The 19,909-nt window shown below is 38.7% G+C and overlaps 1 protein-coding gene across 5 annotated transcripts in view; it reads left to right on the forward strand.

Moving 5' to 3' along the window:
• CTBP2 (C-terminal binding protein 2) overlaps window positions 1-19,860 on the forward strand; it is a 240,015-nt gene extending 220,155 nt beyond the window's left edge. For 4 of the 5 annotated variants that reach the window (XM_087964336.1, XM_087964340.1, XM_087964337.1 and 1 more), the window contains 6 exons: window positions 3,624-3,830; window positions 6,551-6,765; window positions 9,310-9,440; window positions 12,536-12,663; window positions 13,557-13,674; window positions 17,740-19,860. In XM_087964336.1, coding sequence (XP_087820462.1) covers window positions 3,624-3,830; window positions 6,551-6,765; window positions 9,310-9,440; window positions 12,536-12,663; window positions 13,557-13,674; window positions 17,740-17,920 — 980 coding nt within the window. In that variant the 3' untranslated portion in view covers window positions 17,921-19,860. The remainder of the gene's footprint in view (window positions 1-3,623; window positions 3,831-6,550; window positions 6,766-9,309; window positions 9,441-12,535; window positions 12,664-13,556; window positions 13,675-17,739) is intronic. The other variant, XM_087964335.1, reaches the window with a different exon arrangement.
• Window positions 19,861-19,909: the final 49 nt, after the last annotated feature.

The raw sequence follows: 19,909 nt of genomic DNA on the forward strand, positions 1-19,909 counted from the left end.
TAGAAATTCTCATGTCTGTAACATTTAACTGAGTGAATTGATAAATCATAGGGCAAACTAGTTGAAATAAGTTACCTCAAATGGGCTAACCTACAGAATGAGTCTATGACTCCTTGTGTCATTCTTTCAGTGGTATTTCTTTACCAGATTCCTCAATGCCTTCAACAATAGCAGAGCTTCTAATATATTTGAAAAGTTCTTAAAAATTCAATAACATATTTAGAGCCTTGAAAGTAGCCCTTGTTGAACTGTATAGGAGTTGACAGCAGGAAATGGTTTCTGACATTTTGTGTATTGCATGTTTTATGATAATTTTGTGTCATAAAATGTTTTATACAATTTGCCAAATTTTAATTTCACAGGAGACAGGATTCTGGATTTTGGACACATTCTGTAGATTAGCTCACTTTGTTCAACTTGTTTGCTCTATGATTCACCATTTTACCAATTAAAGGGTACAGACATGATAGTTTTGTGTGCATGTGTGTTTGTGTATAGCACCTTTATTATTTTTACCAATACCTCAAGGTGGCAAATATATCCAACACACTATTTCCCTCCTATCTTCCACATAACAACACCCTGGGAGGTGAATTGAGCTGAGAGAGAATGACTGGCCCAAAGTCACCCAGCTGGCTATCATGGCTAAGGCAGGACCTATAATTATTGGGTAACTTTTCTTGGCTTTGATGGCATTCTTGCCTTACATTCTTCTAGGACTCAATGATTTGAGAATCTTATTTAAAGACTTCCTTCCATAATACAGTTTCCAGGGATATTCCTTTTGAAGTGCTACCTATTTACAGATGTCAGCCTTCTCTGTCACAGGCTGCAACTTCCATGATTCTCTAAGATGGCTGTGCTATCTTGGAGATATTTTTTTACATGAGTTAGTATGTGTGTTTCTCTCCATATTATAATAAACTGCCAGAAAGAGTGTTCATAGCTCCATAGAAATGGAAGTCAATTTATCTTAGATCTTACTGAGCCCAAAGGCCGCATATCACATGCAGTGGTCTTCATCAAGAGATTGCACCAAATAGCTTCCACGTGAAAGTGATTTGGGAATAATTTTGAAGCACCATCAGTATAATGAAGCCTTATTTTTTCATTAGATAATCCCAATATAACATTACAAACATATCTTCTAGGGCTATTCCCTGTATAAAGGCTTATGCTCAACTCAATATTTGGAAAGTATTTTAAAGAAGTAATTTATTAAGGGCGAGGCATGCAAGCACTTGTTTCCTTGGTTTCATATCCCTTTGCAGGAAAGTCTTATTGCCTGACAAATATAAACAACTAATGATGCTATCCTTAACTAAATTGGAGAATTATAACATATTGGCCATTTCAGTTTGCTGCTAAAATATTTCCGAGCTATTTACAAGCAGGGCTGTTAACTGTTTTACCACCAATGAGTTCCATAACATTAGTATATAAAATAAAATTGATCTTTATAGGGCCAACTGTGTATGTCTGTCAATAGGGTGTCATTAAAAAGATTAATTGATTCAAAGTATTCCATTGTAAATCTTACTAAAGAATCACATATCCTTTGTAGCTGTTTCCCAAACTAGAGTTGTGTCATTTACATAAATCTGTTCCAACTTACCTATGACTCCTCACGTTTTTTTCTTAGCATCACTTGGTTGTCAGAATATTTTAGGGAATTTTCAAAGAAGTAATTCATCATTTACCTTTGAAGATTTCCTGTGAAGACTATTTCTATTTTATTGCCTCAGAATTCCAAATAATCTGTTGGAATTTTAAATCCCTTAATATATACAAACATTTTTTTCTTACTGCTATATCCCTTAAAGACATCCATACCTCTCTACCCTATAGCACAACAACATTAAAAAACAGAAAAGTTACCACTGACATCAAAAGCTCTTGGATCTTATAGACCACCTTCTTCCAATTTACTGCTCTCTAGATATGTTGGAATATAATTTCTCTAGCCAGTATGCAATTGTAGTTCACTACTTCCAAAAAAAAAAAAAAAAAATCCCTCAAGGCTGTAAGGGACTACTGTAAACATTCAAGGCCTGAGTTGTTCCTCCTTTTCGTTCTTACTATTAATAGATGCTAAAAGTCAGTCATGTGCAATGAACCAAGTGGATGAACAAGTTTGGTTCAATGACTTCCCCATATTTTCCTCTAGCTCTCCCCATATGTAGTATGAACAAGATTATAAAGGGGTGGGGGTGAATAAGTTATCTTGGAAGGAGCAAAGTGCCTTAATTCACCAGGCTTTATCATATAGAAATTTGTTTGTTACCAAAGTGAGTATGTCACAGTCTAAGAAGAAGGCTATTGGAACTTCGATTAAAATCTCAACATCACCAGGAAGCTAATCTCGTAGACTTCCATCAAACCGTTCTTTTTCTCAATATACTGTAATCTGTAACAATTTTGCGTGAGTATTTGAGTGTACGTGTAGGGTATTTATCCTATTGAAGGAAAGTGAGATAAAAATGTACTGAAGCAAGGCATTTTATTAATTCCTCTATGCCCGCTATCTAAGATTGTTTTAACAGACAGAAATCTGTGAATAAGGTTAAGATGAGTTTTGCTTTCAAAGGATGCAAGCAGATGGTGCTGCTACTATCCTGGAGTGACTGGAGAATGGGAAGAAGCTAATTTTGCTGAACTCCTCTTCTTACTCTGGTATCCTGCCGTCAAAAGAATAAATCCTATGCTGAGTGAACATGGCTACGTTTTATCAAAGCTGCTTATTACTTAACCCTATTACATTAGACCACTTGTGAAAGCAGGACATTCCGTGAAGGCAAATCATCTTCTTGCAGATATACAAGGCAAAGAGGAAAATAAATCTTGGGCAAAAATGTTAGGGTAAACTAAAAAGCATGGATGATTGAGCATAGCATTAAGGTCTAAGAGATTTCACACGTACATACTTTTAAATGCAGCTGGTGTCCAGATTGGAAGCCAACTGTATCAGTGGGGAATCCTTGTATTGCATTTCTAAATGAGGCCTGGAGACTCCATAGCATTCACAGATCTCACGAAGGGATTTTGGTTATAATTTGTTGAAACGGTATGGGATCAGAGGAAGAGCAGTGAGAAAATATATATATACATCAGGCCTTTGAATCAATTTCACTACTGCTATTCAGACAGATACATTGACAAGTTAGGCAGTGGGGCCAAAGTATGGAGCTCCTGCTAACTGGCTGCAGTTCTCTCTTAGACCTGTCTATAGAAGTAGCATTCACAATCTCTTCTGCCAACCTTAGCCTTCAGACAAGGACTGCAGTTGATTTGTAAGATGTGTCGTCCTCAATATAAAGAGATGTGTAAGTGAGAATTCCCCACCTTGTGGTACTTTCAGACAAGTGAATTTCCTTGTTCCTGATTCCACAGTTATCAGCATTAAAATTTGATGTCACACATTTGTATTGAAGATAATATGTGTATGCTAACTAACAAAAGTAGCCAAAGAGTCTTTGTGCAAAAGAAGGTGTATTTAATCCAGTTTAGTATGGTTGCAAAGTATTTTCTTCTCCAGGAAACAGAAAGTTGTTTATTTGGAAGCAAACTATGTTTTTTATGAGAGTTCTCTTCACTAAAAATTGGGCTACTGTCCTCTACTCCAGGAATAGCTGTTTGCAACATACCTTCTGCAGCAGTTGAAGAAACAGCCGATTCTACCCTCTGCCACGTCCTGAATCTGTACAGGCGGAACACTTGGCTCTACCAAGCTCTGAGGGAAGGAACCCGAGTGCAGAGTGTAGAACAAATACGGGAAGTGGCTTCCGGAGCAGCCCGTATTAGAGGCGAAACACTTGGCCTGATCGGATTTGGTATGTTGGAGCATTCGGGCGGGGGAGACACAAAATTTTGGCTTGTTCAAAATGGATCGCATAGGGGCCAAATCTTCCAAGGAGACTCCTACATGGATTCTGCCACCAGATGTGCTACTGTACCATTATTTTAGGAGGAGGATGTTTTGAGAAGTAGCTTAGCCTTGAGTGTAAAGCAGGGGTCTTCAAACTTGACAGCTTTAAGACTTGTGGACTTCAACTCTTCCAGTCATGTTAGCTCAGGAACTCTGGGAGTTGAAGTCCACAAGTCTTATTGATTGCCAAGTTTGAAAACTCTTGGTGTAAAGGGAAGAGTTAGTGTAACTTGGGTCAGGGGATCTGTTCCCAGCAACCAGCTCCTTCCCTATATGACAGGGGTCTTCAAACTTGACAGCTTTAAGACTTGTGTCCTCCAACTCCTAGAATTCCTCCTCCAAACATGTTAGCTCAGGAATTCTGGGAGTTGAAGGACACAAGTCTTACACTTGCCAAGTTTGAAGACTCTTGCTATATGACAATGGTGAGGGATCAAGGAGCTGTAGTTCAACAGTGTTTGGAAAACTACAGTTCTCCCCCTGCTCTAACACCATTCACTGAATTCAGCTTTTCCTAACAATGGTTCCTGTTAACACAAAGTAAACATGAGGGACTGTCTTGTGAGAACCCTGTTTGTCACTCATGGTTTCAAAGCTCCCTGTACTTGGAAGGAAGAGGGATAGACACCTGGTCTCTGGAGGAAACAACTTCCAGGCCCCCTCCAGTTGGTCTCCTGTTCTTTAATTGTATGCTTGGAGTCTCTCAGTATTTGACCATCTATCCCTGTGGTTTATGTGCTTAGAATAAATTAGATCAGTTAATAGTCATTTGTAGCTTGCTTCTCAAGGGGAGGGAGATACAGATTTGGTTTTTTTTTTAGGTTTTTCTTCCTCACAGGCACTGAAGTGCACATTTATCCCATAACTGTTAATGAGCACTGGCAAACAGAGATGGGTGTGACTCTGCCTTTCCATCTGTGCCTAAATATAGTGTGTAACAAAAGGGCGTGTTTCCTCTAGTCATTCCCATGGAACTCCTCTTATCTTATTCTGAGACCCGTTTTTGCATGCTTAGGCCTGGTTCTCTCTGCCTTCTTCTACATTTAAGAAAAAACTCATCTTGATGCAGAACTTAGTTGAGACCAGCAATGACATTGAATTGGAATGACATTGTGGATAATGACCTGCTGATTGCATTGCAGCTGTCCCTCTTTATCAGAAGAGCTTTATTAAACCTTTGCTTCCAAACCATGACAGTTGTCTTAGTCATGCCCAATTAAATAGCCATTCAGTAAGAGTGCAGAAGGAAGGGGGAAGTGGGGGAGAAAAAACCCTACAGCAAACAAGTTGCTCTTCTAATAAATAAGGCTCAGAGGGGGGTTGTCATTCTACTGTTGTACCAAAGTCATTTGTAAGAAGAGTTCCTTAACCTGCTTTCTTGTTGGTGATCAGAATTGAGAAAGCCATACAGGGCTTTGAGTGTGGCTGGATGCACAGCCTTCTTTTGCTTTGGTGTGTTTTTTTAACCTGTTCCAGTGCATCCAGTTCCATTTGGGTAATAAGACATTATTACTTGCCTTGAGTTCCCTGGAGTCTCTTGTCTTTTTCCTTTCCCCACCCTCCAATTTGAGAATTCGACATCACCCAGCTGATTATTGCACCATGCTCTCTGTTAAAGCTGGGGCATACTTCTCCATGCACATAGCTAAATTTATTCAAATTAATTGCTTCTGAAGTGCAGTGACAAATATTTAATGGACCTTTTTGAAAAATGCCATAGCTGCCTATATTCTAAAGGCAGATTCTTGTAATGCCCTCGTACACGCTGCATTACACGGTCCATGTTTGACCTTCAACGACGACAGCCGAGACAATTTATCTCTTGGAGATTTAAGTTCTATCAGCAGAAAAGGGATGGAAAGGAGATGGAAGTCTTTTTTCTAAGCATGTAAAAATATTGGCACCTCCAATTTATTCAACCCAGATTGCTAGCGTAATATTAATTGGAGACAGAACAGAAATATTTAAGATTATCAAAGGAGTGAGGCAGGGATGTCCATTGTCACCCCTACTCTTTATCCTCACACTAGAAAAACTATTGATGAACATTAGAAGAAATAAAGAAATTAAAGGGGTTACAATTAGAAAAGAACAATATAAAACACAAGCTTTTGCCGACTATATAGTATTTTTCCTGGAGGACCCAGAGGAAACTGGAATAATATTAATAAGAGAAATTGAAGAATTTGGCAATGTTGCGGGACTAAAAATAAATAAAAATAAAACAAAGATACTGACCAAAAGTATGAAGGATAAACAAAAAATGGAATTAGAAGGGAAATTGGGAGTGCAAATGGTTAAAAAAGTAAAATATATAATGGGCCAGATCTAAGCACCTCGCAGGCTAGATCTGGCCCACACAACTTGAGTTTGACACCCCTGTTTTAGAAGATGCCCAAAACTGTGGAATGGGCAACCTATAAATAAATAAACAAAAGGTGAGTTTCCTTGTAGCACGAATGCCTTTGTTATGATAGGAGAATGTATTTGGCAGCCAGGTGTTTCAGTCTATACTTAATGCACTCTTCACAACTAAAAGTACTGCCACATTGTCAAGTTTCTTACTACAGCTCTCTGTGTGTGTCTGTGTGTGTGTGTGGTTTCTTGTTTGTCTTTTTGGTATAGGTCGCACTGCACAAGCAGTAGCTGTTCGAGCCAAAGCATTTGGATTCAATGTGATCTTTTATGACCCATACCTGCAAGATGGGATTGAAAGGTCCCTGGGAGTTCAGCGCGTCTACACACTTCAGGATCTGCTATACCAGAGTGACTGCGTATCATTACACTGTAACCTCAATGAACATAATCATCACCTGATCAATGATTTTACGATTAAGCAGGTAAATCTAAATGGAGGGGAAAGAGAGGATTCTATTACTTCAGGTGGGATCCAGGAATTTGTGTTGTTTGGCTGGATTCCTTTTGGCATTGAGGAAACCCAAGCAGAGGCAGATAAAAATTGTATGCATTTTTATCCCTAGGTAGCTTAGATTTTGTTTGCTTATATGACTTAGAGGCCACTCAATTCCAGATTATGCTAGATGTCTTAGACTTTAAAAAAACAAGAAAATAAAATAATAGAAAAATAGATCATGCACATTGAAAAGATTTTTTTTAAAAAAACCCACAAAAATCTACAGAGGCTCAGCAACAATACTACCCTAAAGTCTAGGAGAATACAGGTAAACCTTGGCTTACAACCATTCATTCAGCAGTTGTTGAAAGTTATGATGATGATGAATGAAGGGGCTTACGACTGTTCCCCAAAGTTACAGCTGGTTATCAAGGGCTCTGTAATCATGTGGTTGCCATTTGCACTCTTCCTTGCCGTCTTCCCTGGAAATCAACTAGGGAAGCTGGTAAGGAAAGTTGCAGCTGCTGCTGCCTGCCCAGATAACTCCTTTAATCTCTAAGGACTGGCTGAAAAGATCCATGTCAAATTCCAAGTAGGATTTTCAGCCCTAGAATAAAGAAACTAGTATCTGTAGCTTCCTCTTAGGGCACAGCCTGCTCTGGGCCTCCTGTGATCTCTACCACCTCCTTGAGGTGTCCTTTGCTTCTTACTTACTGCACTGCCTCTCTTCTTTGGAACTGAAAATCCTCTATTTTTTCAGCAGGAAAGATCTACTCTCGGGGACCAAAAATCCTGCTTGGTCTCTCTGCTAAGGAGCTGATAATTCTCCCTGCAGAATCAAAGCAATATTTAAAGCAAGAGCATCCACAGCATCCATATACACGCACATGTGCGCCCATACACACCCACATACACCTTTATGCAGAGCCTGAGCTGGGCCGCCCAGGGCCTTCCTGACCCCATTCTCAAGGCCCCTACACTCCTTATCTAGGACTCCCATCTGTTTTAACAACCCACAAAATCGCTTAATGCAGTTGCATCTGTAATGCTGGGATTGCAGTCATTTAGCAAAGTGGTCACGTGGCATCTCGCTTAATGACTACTTTACTCAATGACAGATTCTGGTCCCAATTGTGGCCATATGTCCAGGACTACCTGTAACTAGGTTTTGAGACCTTCAGAACATCATCAGATTGGGAGGCAGACTGACCTCCAGGTAGGGATGCTGGAATAGACATGGCATACTACCCTAGGTCCTAATATATGCTGGGGAATACACACCCTGCTTGATCTTACTGGATAGGCAGAAACTATTGCACATATGTGGTCCCTCAAATAACCAGCCCTTTGGCAACCAGTTGCAGCTCACAGAGCAATATGGACATAGTTTGGTATGCTCCCGCTGTCACCTTCTGGACCATTCGTAGGTTCTGAATAATCTTCAAGCACAACCTTAGTCAGAGTACATTACAAAAATTCAATCACAACTTGACTGGGACATGAATATCTGTCCAAAGAGATTCCTGATCTAGGAACAGGCTCAACCAGAACACTAGATGAATCTTTTCAAAGATTGGCCATGCTGTCAGTTGCTTTTTAAGCAGTCCAAGATTATTCCAAAGTTGTTCACTGGTCTTGAATAGGAAAGTGCTGCTCCTTCCAAGACCAAAAGTGGAAATATCCTAGAGTGAGGAGCCAAATACCCATTCATTTTTGTCAAAGATTGTGTCTGTCATTCCACACATCCAGATCTATAAAGCCTCCAGACTTTGGGACCTGATATCACTTTACTGGATTGGAGTTGGAATATAATTGGGTATCATCACTATGCTGATTGTATCAAACCCTGAACTGGCAAATTACTAACAGCAGTTTCATTAGACGTTAAACACAGAAGTGAGAGAGGGCCAGTGCTCAGTTACCCCACAAATGGGAGGTCATAGACATGGCCCTCCACTCTTCAAAACTGACTGGAATAGACCATCAAAGAATGAGATCTACAATAATATGGGGAAAGTTCCCCATTTCCAGTCCCTGCAGTTAGTTCAGAAAGCCAATGAGAAATCAAACTTGCAGAAGGATGGATTCTACACATTGTGCTTCTGTAAACAAGTTGAAAATCTATTCTCACTCTTGAATGAGAGGAATAAAATGCATGATGTTCCTTGACCCAGAGAAAAACTTAAGAATAAAAATGCATCCCTTTCAAAAAGTAAATTACAGTTGTCCAACATTTATTTATGGACACCATCTCCTTCATTTTATGATCTTGGATTATTTCAGGACAGATTCTACCATGGAAGTAGATCTACTTCCATGGTAGAGGGTGAGAAACCCAGAGAAAAATCTTTATAAAATGTGGAATGGTTTTTTCTTTCTTTGTCTATGGAGATTCTTAGTCATCCAGGTCATGGTTGCTCCAAAGGTGTTTTTTCAAGAGGCAATTGGACTTTCTGGTTTTCTTTTGGTTGTTTTGCTTCTCATCCAAGAAGCTTCTTCAGCTCTTTTCTTTCTTCTTGTTTCCTCTCAGATGAGGCAGGGAGCTTTTTTGGTAAACACAGCACGGGGTGGTCTGGTGGATGAAAAGGCCTTAACCCAAGCTCTGAAGGAAGGAAGGATACGAGGGGCAGCACTGGATGTTCACGAATCAGAACCATTTAGGTAAGTTTTAGAAGACCTTGTATTGTAGCCTGCCTCATCTGGGAAACATTTAAAGAATTGGGGGCTACAACTTTGCCTTCAGAACTTTGGAACAACTCAGGAGGGTATTTATCTCATTTTAAGATTTAGAGCTGAATTTTTGACTTATTTTTTTTGCTTTTGGGATAATACTGTACTTCAAGGCAAATGATAGGAACAGTTTATCCTGGAGGCCACCTACCCATATACCCACATCAACATTTCCTTTGCAGGAAAAAAGAAAGAAAGAAAGAAAGAAAGAAAGAAAGAAAGAAAGAAAGAAAGAAAGAAAGAAAGAAAGAAAGAAAGAAAGAAAGAAATGAGCCATCAAAATCTCAGAGTGCCAAGGCCCGGGAACATAACCTCTGGGTTCCTCACCCGTGGTCTAAGCCAGAGTTTCTCAACCTTAGCAACATTAAGATGTGTAGACCCTTGAGTTCTCAGAATTCACTAACCAGCAAGCAAGCAGACTGGCTGGGGAATTTTGGGAGTTGAAGTCCACATCTTAAAGTTGCTAAATTTGAGAAATCCTGTATAAGTAAATTCTGTCCATGTAATCTTGAAATGCCATATAGATAGAAAATAGCAGTATTGTCCTTAGCAAGATGAGAGCAGCATTAACTTTCAGAAATAAAATCATAAAGATTTTAGAAAGCTGCTGAAAAGTTTTAAAGATCAACCTGTTGTTATTGAGCTGCAAAAGCTGGGACCATAATTGGCTTTGCTAATGGGCTGAGTTAGCTGTAAAAGTTGCATTTCTTGTAACAAGTGGTACACCTAATAGTCTCTCCTGAATTCTTCAGGATTTTCTGTGAGGAATCTATTGTAGTCCCTTTCAGCAAAAATAAAAGGTGTTCCTTTAAGCAGAACATTGGTATTATGGCACAAGCTTGCATTTTTAAGTGAAAGGTGACACTCTCTACTAGAATTGCAGCTCTTTCCAAGCAGTCAATAGTGGCAAAGGTCAGTGATTTGTGACTCCCCATGGCTCCAGGGACAAAAGTATCACTTCTTCATGGAATCTGACCATCTGCTTAGTTAGACTCTGTGAGGTATTGGATTCAGGTCTGGAAAAAATATGGTTATTGAAAGAACCGCATTATCCACATGCTATTATTTGCAATGAGATACATGCAATGCTACTTCAAGGAAGATCCAAGTGTTGCTGTAAACCTATAAATTATGTGCAGCACTTCTAAACTGAAAATGTAAAAATACGTGCATTAAATTGTAGAAAGCTGAAGGAACCCCCACCCACCCCCAAATAAAATGTTTTGAAGTTATCCAGAGTTTGATGGTGTTTCAATAGCCTCACCATGTTGAGGTTCTGTTCTTATCCTTCTGCTGAGAATAATTCTGATAATCAGTTTCATATTGTAGGGCAAACAACAGACGCATTCTCTAAAACCATAATAGTAGTAACAATATAAAATAAATCTGACATCAAGAATTCTACAAGTAACTTGAATATAGAATCTAGTCATAGGGGAAAACATTGCAATGGAGCTAAGAATCATTTAATTCAGTATTGGGCAAACACCATTGCTGATCAAATAGATGTCCCTGATGATGTCAGCTTTTCAAGTAACAGAATTTATACTGATAGATGGGTAGCCATATATACTATATTTATTTAAAGAATGAATGAATGAATGAATGAATGAATGAATGAATGAATTGCATTAGGAAGGTGGGTTTCAATTCCAGTGCCACCTTTACAACATTTATAATTTCATAATTTCACCAAGCAGACGACCTCACCAGCCACAGTTGTAAAAAAAAAGAAACCCTGGTTTTCCTGTGTGAGACCATATATGAATATTGACAAATAATTCAAAATATATTTGTCAGTGATTGGAAGTTCAGAATGGGCAAGGTAGTAGGCATGGATAGCATTATAACCAAGACCTGTCACTATTGTACATGCATTGACAAGTATGTGCAGTGAGGCAGGGATACATCTATCTTGCCTGCTTTGGCTCCTCCCATGAACCTTACTAACCTGTAGCCAAGAACAAAATAGGGAAAACAGAACACAAATTTCTTTATTTTCTGTAATGGCTCAGTAGGAAAATTTGGGAGTTGAACTCCCAACTCTTAAAGTTGCCAAGACTGGAAAACTTTGGTCCAGATGAAGCCCAACTTTATATTTTGCTTGTGAAAGGAGAATAAAGGGTGAATGATTTACCATTGGTCTAGAGGCCATAAGTTAGTTCACTGCCCACATACATTACTGGACCAAAAGCTAAATTTCAATTAGAGGTTAATGAAAATTAAGCTGTGGGGATCTTTGATGCTCTCTGAGCTTGGTTGTTTTCCTGCAGATGTTTCATTACCCAACTAGGTAACATCATCAGTGCTAGAAGGGAATGGTGTTTGCTCTTGGTTTATATACAGGTGGCTTGAACATAAACATGTATTTAAACAGAGCAAACTTGATGAAAGACTCTGCAAAAATTGATTCTTTTAAATAAGGTATTTCTTCCCTGCTGTAATAAATCCCTTTTTCTCTCACAACCAGTGGTTATTTTGAAACTAGCTTTAACACTGGACTTTATGTCCTGTTGAATTCCAAAAGAAGAAATGACAATACAACAATGTACTCCATTGCTATAGTGAGGTACTTTTAAAGGAGAGGCTTGAGACCATTGCTGTCCATAGCTTACTTCCCTGCCTTCTTTCTATTCTAATAGATTTTTCCATACCAGTTAGAAGAAAATTGCAACACTCACTTAGATTTCATATATCTGGGTAGACATACGAATAAAACACATCTGGCGTCCCTGTCATATCCAATTTGATTGCATATAACATCTTAATCTGCCCCAAGTCCTAAAAACTTGGATTAGAAATCGTTTTCTTTGGGGAATTTGTCAAACCTTGTCATTTATTATGCTTGGAAAGCATTATAAAGTTATTTTTTATATCAGCCCATTTTTTGAAGTAGTGGTTAAACTGGAACGGGACTTCTGGCTTCCATCTGTCACCCATTATTGAAGGAAAGTAAATGGTGGCATTTCATTCAGAGCTTCTTCTTTTTTTAAAAAAAAAATCTTGTCTCTAAAATGTTTTTGTAGCTTTGCTCAAGGGCCCCTGAAAGATGCGCCCAATTTAATTTGTACTCCACATACTGCTTGGTACAGTGAACAGGCATCACTAGAGATGAGAGAAGCGGCTGCAACAGAGATACGCCGAGCGATCACAGGTACCCTAATGTGCTTTGCTCTGGGCGAGGTTCAGTGCCTCCCCAGAGGGCTTCCTTGCGCCTGGGCTGAATATAAATCTGCAAATGATTCTGATCCTGAAAACCTCCTGAGACACAAAACATCCTTGCCTGAATAATTCTGCTGCATTCTTTTTGGGATTAGAAACTGGTCTGTTAGTTTCCAGGACAGTTGGGGGGTATAGGTGACATTTTAGCCCCGGGAGGGGGTGGCTCTGGTTTTGTTTTTTGTTTTAAACCAGGATTTGGCAGCATGACAGATACCAAACCAGGTCCAAGACTAGGATAAGACTTGATCATCATGTCTATCAGTATAGTAAAGGTATTCTAGCAAGGATGTTAGCTCTACTTTCATGGAATGGAGACAATATTTTTGTGGCAGCTGGAAAGGATATCCCATTTTGATCAATCAGAGAGTTAATATTTTGTCAGCCATTTTTCACCACATATTAATTTGCCATTCGCCTATCAATTACTTGGCTAGTAAAATACATGATACAGCATCTCTTCCAACAGCTTCTTTTTCCAGCAAAGCCTGAGGGCAAGTAGAAACTATGTGCTCCAAAGGGGTTTATAAAACAGCAGCAGAGCAAGTGGATGTGGAGGACTTTAAATTCTAATCCTTTAAAACACTCAGTGTGATTCTTGGCAATTATATTAAACAAGCAAACACACCATGTTGCATACTGTTTCACCTTCAGGCAACTTCCACTAGTTTCCTTTTTTGTTTGAACACCATCCCAAATTGGAATTGGAGTGGGAAAGAATGTTTCCCCCAGCCCCCAATTAAAGGATTGTGGAAAAACAGAACGTTCGGTATAGTGTGCTACAAAATAGCAGTAAGACTCTTAAAATTCTAATTATTGTGATTCCAGGTCGCATCCCCGAAAGCCTACGGAATTGTGTGAACAAGGAATTCTTTGTCACAACTGCTCCTTGGTCAGTAATAGATCAGCAAGCAATTCATCCAGAGCTCAATGGTGCCACATACAGGTAAAATAAAAGAATTTCTTTCTTTCGTTCTTTCCTTTTCTTTTTTTTCTTTTCTTGGTAATTCTGTCTGTTCAACATAGGGGCTTGAAGAATGAGTTACTCAAAGTCTAAGATTTCCGAGTGGGTGGTAGTAATCCTTCAGCTTTGCCGTTTTGGAACTTGCATCCACAGAGGATGCGTATTATTGTAATCTAATCAAGAATGGTAGACAGTTCTGAGAAATTATTTTCATTAAAATCTTGTTCTGTGTCCAGATCATAAAGGCATTAAAGATACAACCTTGGCATTAAAGTGTCTGCCAGGTCCCCAAAGTTCAACAACCAAAGAAATGTTCTTTTGAAATCCAGGCCATCATGTGAGATCGTGTTATAATGACTTGGGCTAGAAACTATTGTTCATCTCTGTTTTATATTTCATGAAAGGCTTTCCGTGATTTGAATACCAATCTATTCAGTTATAACTGTTCCACTAGATCACTTAAATAACTTTGAACATGCAGAACTTAGAGGACCAAGTCTCTCACCCAAACATTTATAGACATAAAAAAACATTTATACTTACAAATAGCAACTAGTAGTATTTAACTCAAAAGTCTAGAAATTTCAACGTTTTCTCCTATTTGGGTGATTTTTAAAAAAATTACGTCCTTTACCATTTTAGAACTGTTTTATTGCTTTAAAAACATAAAATATATTTGGTATAACTTGGCTTGCTTATACCTTCATCCACATTATAATAACCCTGTATGGAACAGTATTCCAGTAGGGTAGAACTTGGGCCAGTGGGACTGAGGGATGAGGGCAACGGTAATTAAAAAAAAAAGACAATTCTTATGTGATATATTCATCTTTATGAGCTACCATCCTCTCCACTAGATGTCTTGCTGGTTTGAGATAGGAACGTTCAGCTGAAGCAATGTATCAGTTTTCATTTATCAGAGACACCCACTACTAATCCACATATCTGTTGCTGTGAAATAGTCTTGAAATATAATCCGTAGGCAAAGTTTAGACTAACTAGAGAATAAGGAAGATTTCCATTGATCATCTGTAGTTTCTTATTCTTCACCGGAATTAATAGGAACAGGCCAGGGGAGTGGGAAGCATTTGACCCGGAGAAGACAGTCTGGAAAATACAATAGTACCCTTCAAGTGACAAAAAAGATGTGACACAGAAGACCAAGGTCTGTCCTTTATTATTTCACAAGGCACAATATGCAATAACAGATTGAAGTTATATTGTGCAGTTTCTAGTTAAATGTTAGGGGGCAAAAATTTCTAAGCCTAAGAACAGTTCGATATAATAGAATCTTAAAGAGGATTTGTTTAAGGAAAGGTTAGACAGCTGTCAGTCCTGGATGATTTAATTCAGATTCTTCCATGGAATGGCAGTTGAACTTGATGGCCAGAATAGCTTTTTACAACTTTGTGATTCTGTTAAATTTCCTTCTTTCTCAAGTAAACAGAGAGCAGAACCTTTTGTTAGAGAAAATAAATTATGAAGTCTCAGCCTTTCAAAAGTAGCTGTGTATATGATTTTATTTTTCAATTATCCTTATAGATCCAGGAACCTACATATATTTTAGACATAATAGAAAACCACACAAAAGAATGTGTGTGTGTGTGTGTGCACAGGTGTATAATGTTTGAAAATGAGGATTTGTTTTTTTTTTCTAAGCGGTTTAATTCCAATGCAAGATGGATCCAAACTTAAATTACAGACCCCAGAAAGTATCCTCTGGTCCACTTTCAGTACAAAAAAAATTAAAATCTTTGGACATTCCAGAAAGATTTATACAAGCCACTTAGTAATCTATATTTTGCAAACAAGAATTATGTAATACAGATAGGCTTCCCCTGTGAAGACTCATTCAGCAAGCATTCTAAATTACAGTGATGATGATGATGATGATGAACAAGGAGGATATATGTCCAATCCATGTAGCAATTGCAGCATCCTCATGGTCATATCATGATTTGGGTGCATGGCAAATGGCTTGCAGATAGGACAATTGCAATGTAGTTGTGGTTATGTGATTACCATGTGAAAGCTTTTCCGCTGGCTTCCCACAACCAAAGTCAATGGGGGAAGCTAGGAGCAAATTACAAGTCGGTACCAATCCTGCTGCTTTTTTCCTCACTCCTGGCACCCACCCACACTCCATACTCTTGCATCTACTCCATAGCACTTATCCATGTATCTGGTTTGTGCTCCATAGCACCTGCCCACCCATAGCTGTCACCCATCTGTTTGCCTTGAACTTCCACGTCTTCCCATGTCAGTCATGTGAGGTTGTTGATCAATGAACGGTGCAGTATGATAGCACTGGGACTACCACTGCTAAAGTGGTCATACAGTCACGTGACATCACACTTGACCGACCACATCGCTTAGTGATGGAAACTGCAATCCCAATTGTCATTTTTACCAGAATCCCACATTGTTAGATAAGGCAATTTCTTGCCAGCTTCCCACAACCAAAGTCAATGGGGAAGCCAGCAGGAAGTTGCAAGTCCCAGGTGAGCAGACAGGTAAATAGCTGCTAGGTTGTGGACGGGGCAAGGGAGTTCAAAGGGATGCAGAGAAGGTGTGGCAAGAGTTGGGAGGGTGCAAGGGGATGCACAAGAGGTGCAAGTCATGGAGGCTGCAAAAGGGTGTAGTATGGATTGAGGAGATGCAAGGGGGTGCACAAAAGATGCAGCTTTGAAAGAGTATGAGTGCATGAGAGGCATAGGTCAGAGTGAGTGCATGAGGCCGTGACATAGGTTGGGCAGGGTGTGTGCAAGAGATGAGTCAGGGAGGGTACAAAGAGTGCACAAGTGGCTGGTGTGACACAAGCACAGAGGCTGAGAGAAGGCACATGGGTAGGGAAGAGGTATCCTGCAACTTGCAGCTTTCTCTGCCAGCTCCCACATTGACTTTCTGGGAAAGCCCTGAAGGAAGGTTGCAAATATAATTGCAAATCATGCAACTAATCATAAGCTCTGGGACTGCCTGAAACCCAAAGACCCAAGGTTGTAATCATCATTCATTCAGAGCCTTTGAATGGTCGCTGAATGGCTCTGAATGGTCAAGGATTGCCTGTAGGTGTTTTGAAAAGGTTGGCAACCATTTTGATTATATTGTTATGATTGTTCAAGTCAATCTTGATTGAAGGTAACTGAATCTACAGGTTCATGTAGTTTTCTTGGCAACATTTTTCAGAAGCGGTTTGCCAGCACCATCTTTTAAGACGTTTTTCAATTTCTCTCGTCCCAGTTGAGAAGAGAGCAAGCTGACTTTTTTGGTTACGGAATACTAACTAGAACTTTACTTTCCCTGTACAATTCCAGAGAGCCTTTAACCATTACACTAAACTGGCTTTCTTATTTTGATTATACTGGAAATAAATTTTGAGGAACATAATCCATTGATACTAGTTTTCTTTACAATTATTTGTAACTTTATGAACTTCTGTATAAAATCAATCTATTTTAAAATAGGCATTTTAGACCATTATTTTTCAATTAATTTCTAAAATAGAGTTAAACAAGCATTGTTACATTTATTTACTTATTTTATTAGGTTAATGTGTCACCCGTCTCATCTAGATAATTCAAAATTAAGCTGGATTCTCCCTTTATATTCTTTGAAGTGTTTCCTGAAAGAAAAGACTATTCATCCGTTGCATAAAATGTCACTTTCCATTCTTCTGTTCTTTCTTCCAATAGAAAAATTTGGCCACTGTTTCTGTCCTGTTATCTTTTGAAAAGAGATGTAAAAAAACAAGAGGAATTTGTGTTCAAATAAGTTTTTCTCCAAATGCTGGGATATATATTCTGCCTATTTGCACAGGCTTCTAAAATGACATGAATAAAGAAAATAGGATAAAGCATTTTTTGTAAGAGCTGTCTTGAAAGGATTGAAATAAGATGTTGTTACTGAACTTATTAGGAAAATAGTTTTCCTAATGAGATTCCTCTACCCCTTGGCCATTTTTTTTTAATAGAACATGTTTGCCATATTTTTTTTTATAGAACATGTTTGCATTCGTTTTCTTCTAATTAAAATTCTATTTCTTTCTAGATATCCACCAGGAATGATGAGTGTTGCTCCAGGTGGAATTCCAGCAGCTATGGAAGGTATCATCCCAGGAGGGATTCCAGTTACTCATAATCTTCCAACTGTGGCACACCCTTCTCAAGCTCCATCTCCCAACCAGCCCTCAAAACATGGAGACAACAGGGAACATCCAAATGAGCAATAGCAGACAATTTAAAGCACTCCAATTTGGGACCAAGAGACGTTGGAGAAGAAAATGACAAACTGAAAAGAATTTGATACAAAATTTGTAAGATTCATTTTGGACAGATGCATCATGATGTTCCAGTGTTAACGACGACAACCACAAAAATTAAAAGATAGGAGTCAAGACTTAAAGGAGGGAGGGGGAAACAGAAGAAGTCATCTGCTTACTGAAGCACTGAAAACTAGGATTTGATAACATTACTGATCAGCTTCTGTTATTGTGTATTTAAGTTCCTTCATCTTTACATCAATCACAAGAATAATATATGTACTATGTCCCTTTTGGGAAAAACACCTGATTGAAGTATCTGTTACTTAGAGCATATCTAACAGCCCTAACAAAGCTTACATGATAATAGAGAGGATGCCATCCTGTGACTTCAGCCCTTTCCTTACTCAATCACCTGGCTTCTCTTTCTATGCCTTGAGGAAAGATGACATACGGGGAGACAGTTTTGCTTGTTGCAGTTATCTGTAGCGACTAATATACTGGAGGGATGCTACTCAAGTTTAATTACAGTTATATAGTTTGGAGAGAGGAAAAGGCCTACGTTAACTTACTGCCTTTTTCGGAGAAATTGATGCTTCTCCTACAAGATACACTTAATAAAGTAGCTGTAAGTTCAATAACACATGTTGATGATGCAAAAAAGTGTTAAGTCTCACATTTATATTCAAATATATTTTTCTCAGTTTTAAATCCACAGCTATTTTATTGAGTGGAAAAGTCTTGAGCTGGAAAAGATTCAAGAATGTTGCATTTCCTTATGTCTCAGGAAAAAAAACACTTTTTATGGTAACTTGTCAGACTGTATGAACAAAACCCACTTTTTTAGACATTGAAGTCTTCTTTTCTCCATGTGGTATTTTATACAAGAACACTTCAAAATATGTTATTAGATGTGACTGATTTTAACAAATCCTATTAGATTTGTATCAACTAGTTACATGTTATATTCATAGTCTTTTGTGAAACATCACCTTTTTGTTGAAAAAGATGGCTTATTCTGAGCCTTTGTATGGGTTCATTCTGTTTCTGTGATAAAAGTTTTAAAAGCTGTCCCAAACAAAACAAAACCAGAACCAATGGCTACCAGAAATATGTTTTGTTTTAGTGTATTACCGTTACTGTATTTGTTTATTGTAAAGGTGGACATATAGCGTTCAGTGCAGTTTTCAATAAAAAGTGACAATTTCTAGAATTCCAGTTGGACCAGGCCCTCAATGTTCTTGAATCAATTCTAATTGAGAACATTACAGAATCCAAAGGAGATGATTAAACTTTCATCCTTCATAAGACTATTGAACATCTAGGACAGGGCTGTCAGACTCCCGGCCTGCAGGCACTGGCCACACCCATGTCTGGTTTAGTGAAGGGGAAAAATGTCCCAATATGTCATGTGACACCGCCATGAGTTTGACACCCCTGATCTAGGATAAAAGTGGATGGCGACTTTGAATTTCTCAAACGTGTCTTACCCCAGAAGTCAGTATACCTAGAATCTGAGAATCCATTAACATTTGGCCGAGAGTTGACAAAGAGGAGAGCAACAGCACTTAAGACGTACATACCACTTCACAGTGTTTTACAGCTTTACCTCTCTAAGCGATTGACAAAGTCAGCATATTGCCACCAACAATCTGGGTCCTCGAAAGGATGGAAGGTTGAGTCAACCTTGAGCCTGGTGAGATTAGAACTCCTGAAGTGAGTAGGGAGTACTGAATTCTAACCATTGCACCACCACGCCTCTGATGATTCTGATCAAACATCATTTGGAACTCCCAGGACAACATGGAGAAAGTATTCCTTCTGTGTAGTCTTTTCCTCATCATAGCAGAATATATTGTATAGTGGGGGAATATAATGTGTCTGAATAAAAAGATTGTTCTTGTCCTACATGCAATTTTAGAAGCTCTTACTGTTAAGCTTTATGGAATTACAGAGGTA

Source organism: Notechis scutatus, chromosome 4, assembly GCF_049901735.1.
Source record: "Notechis scutatus isolate UNSWTSFEM ecotype Mainland chromosome 4, rNotScu1.2, whole genome shotgun sequence".
NCBI lineage: Eukaryota > Metazoa > Chordata > Lepidosauria > Squamata > Elapidae > Notechis > Notechis scutatus.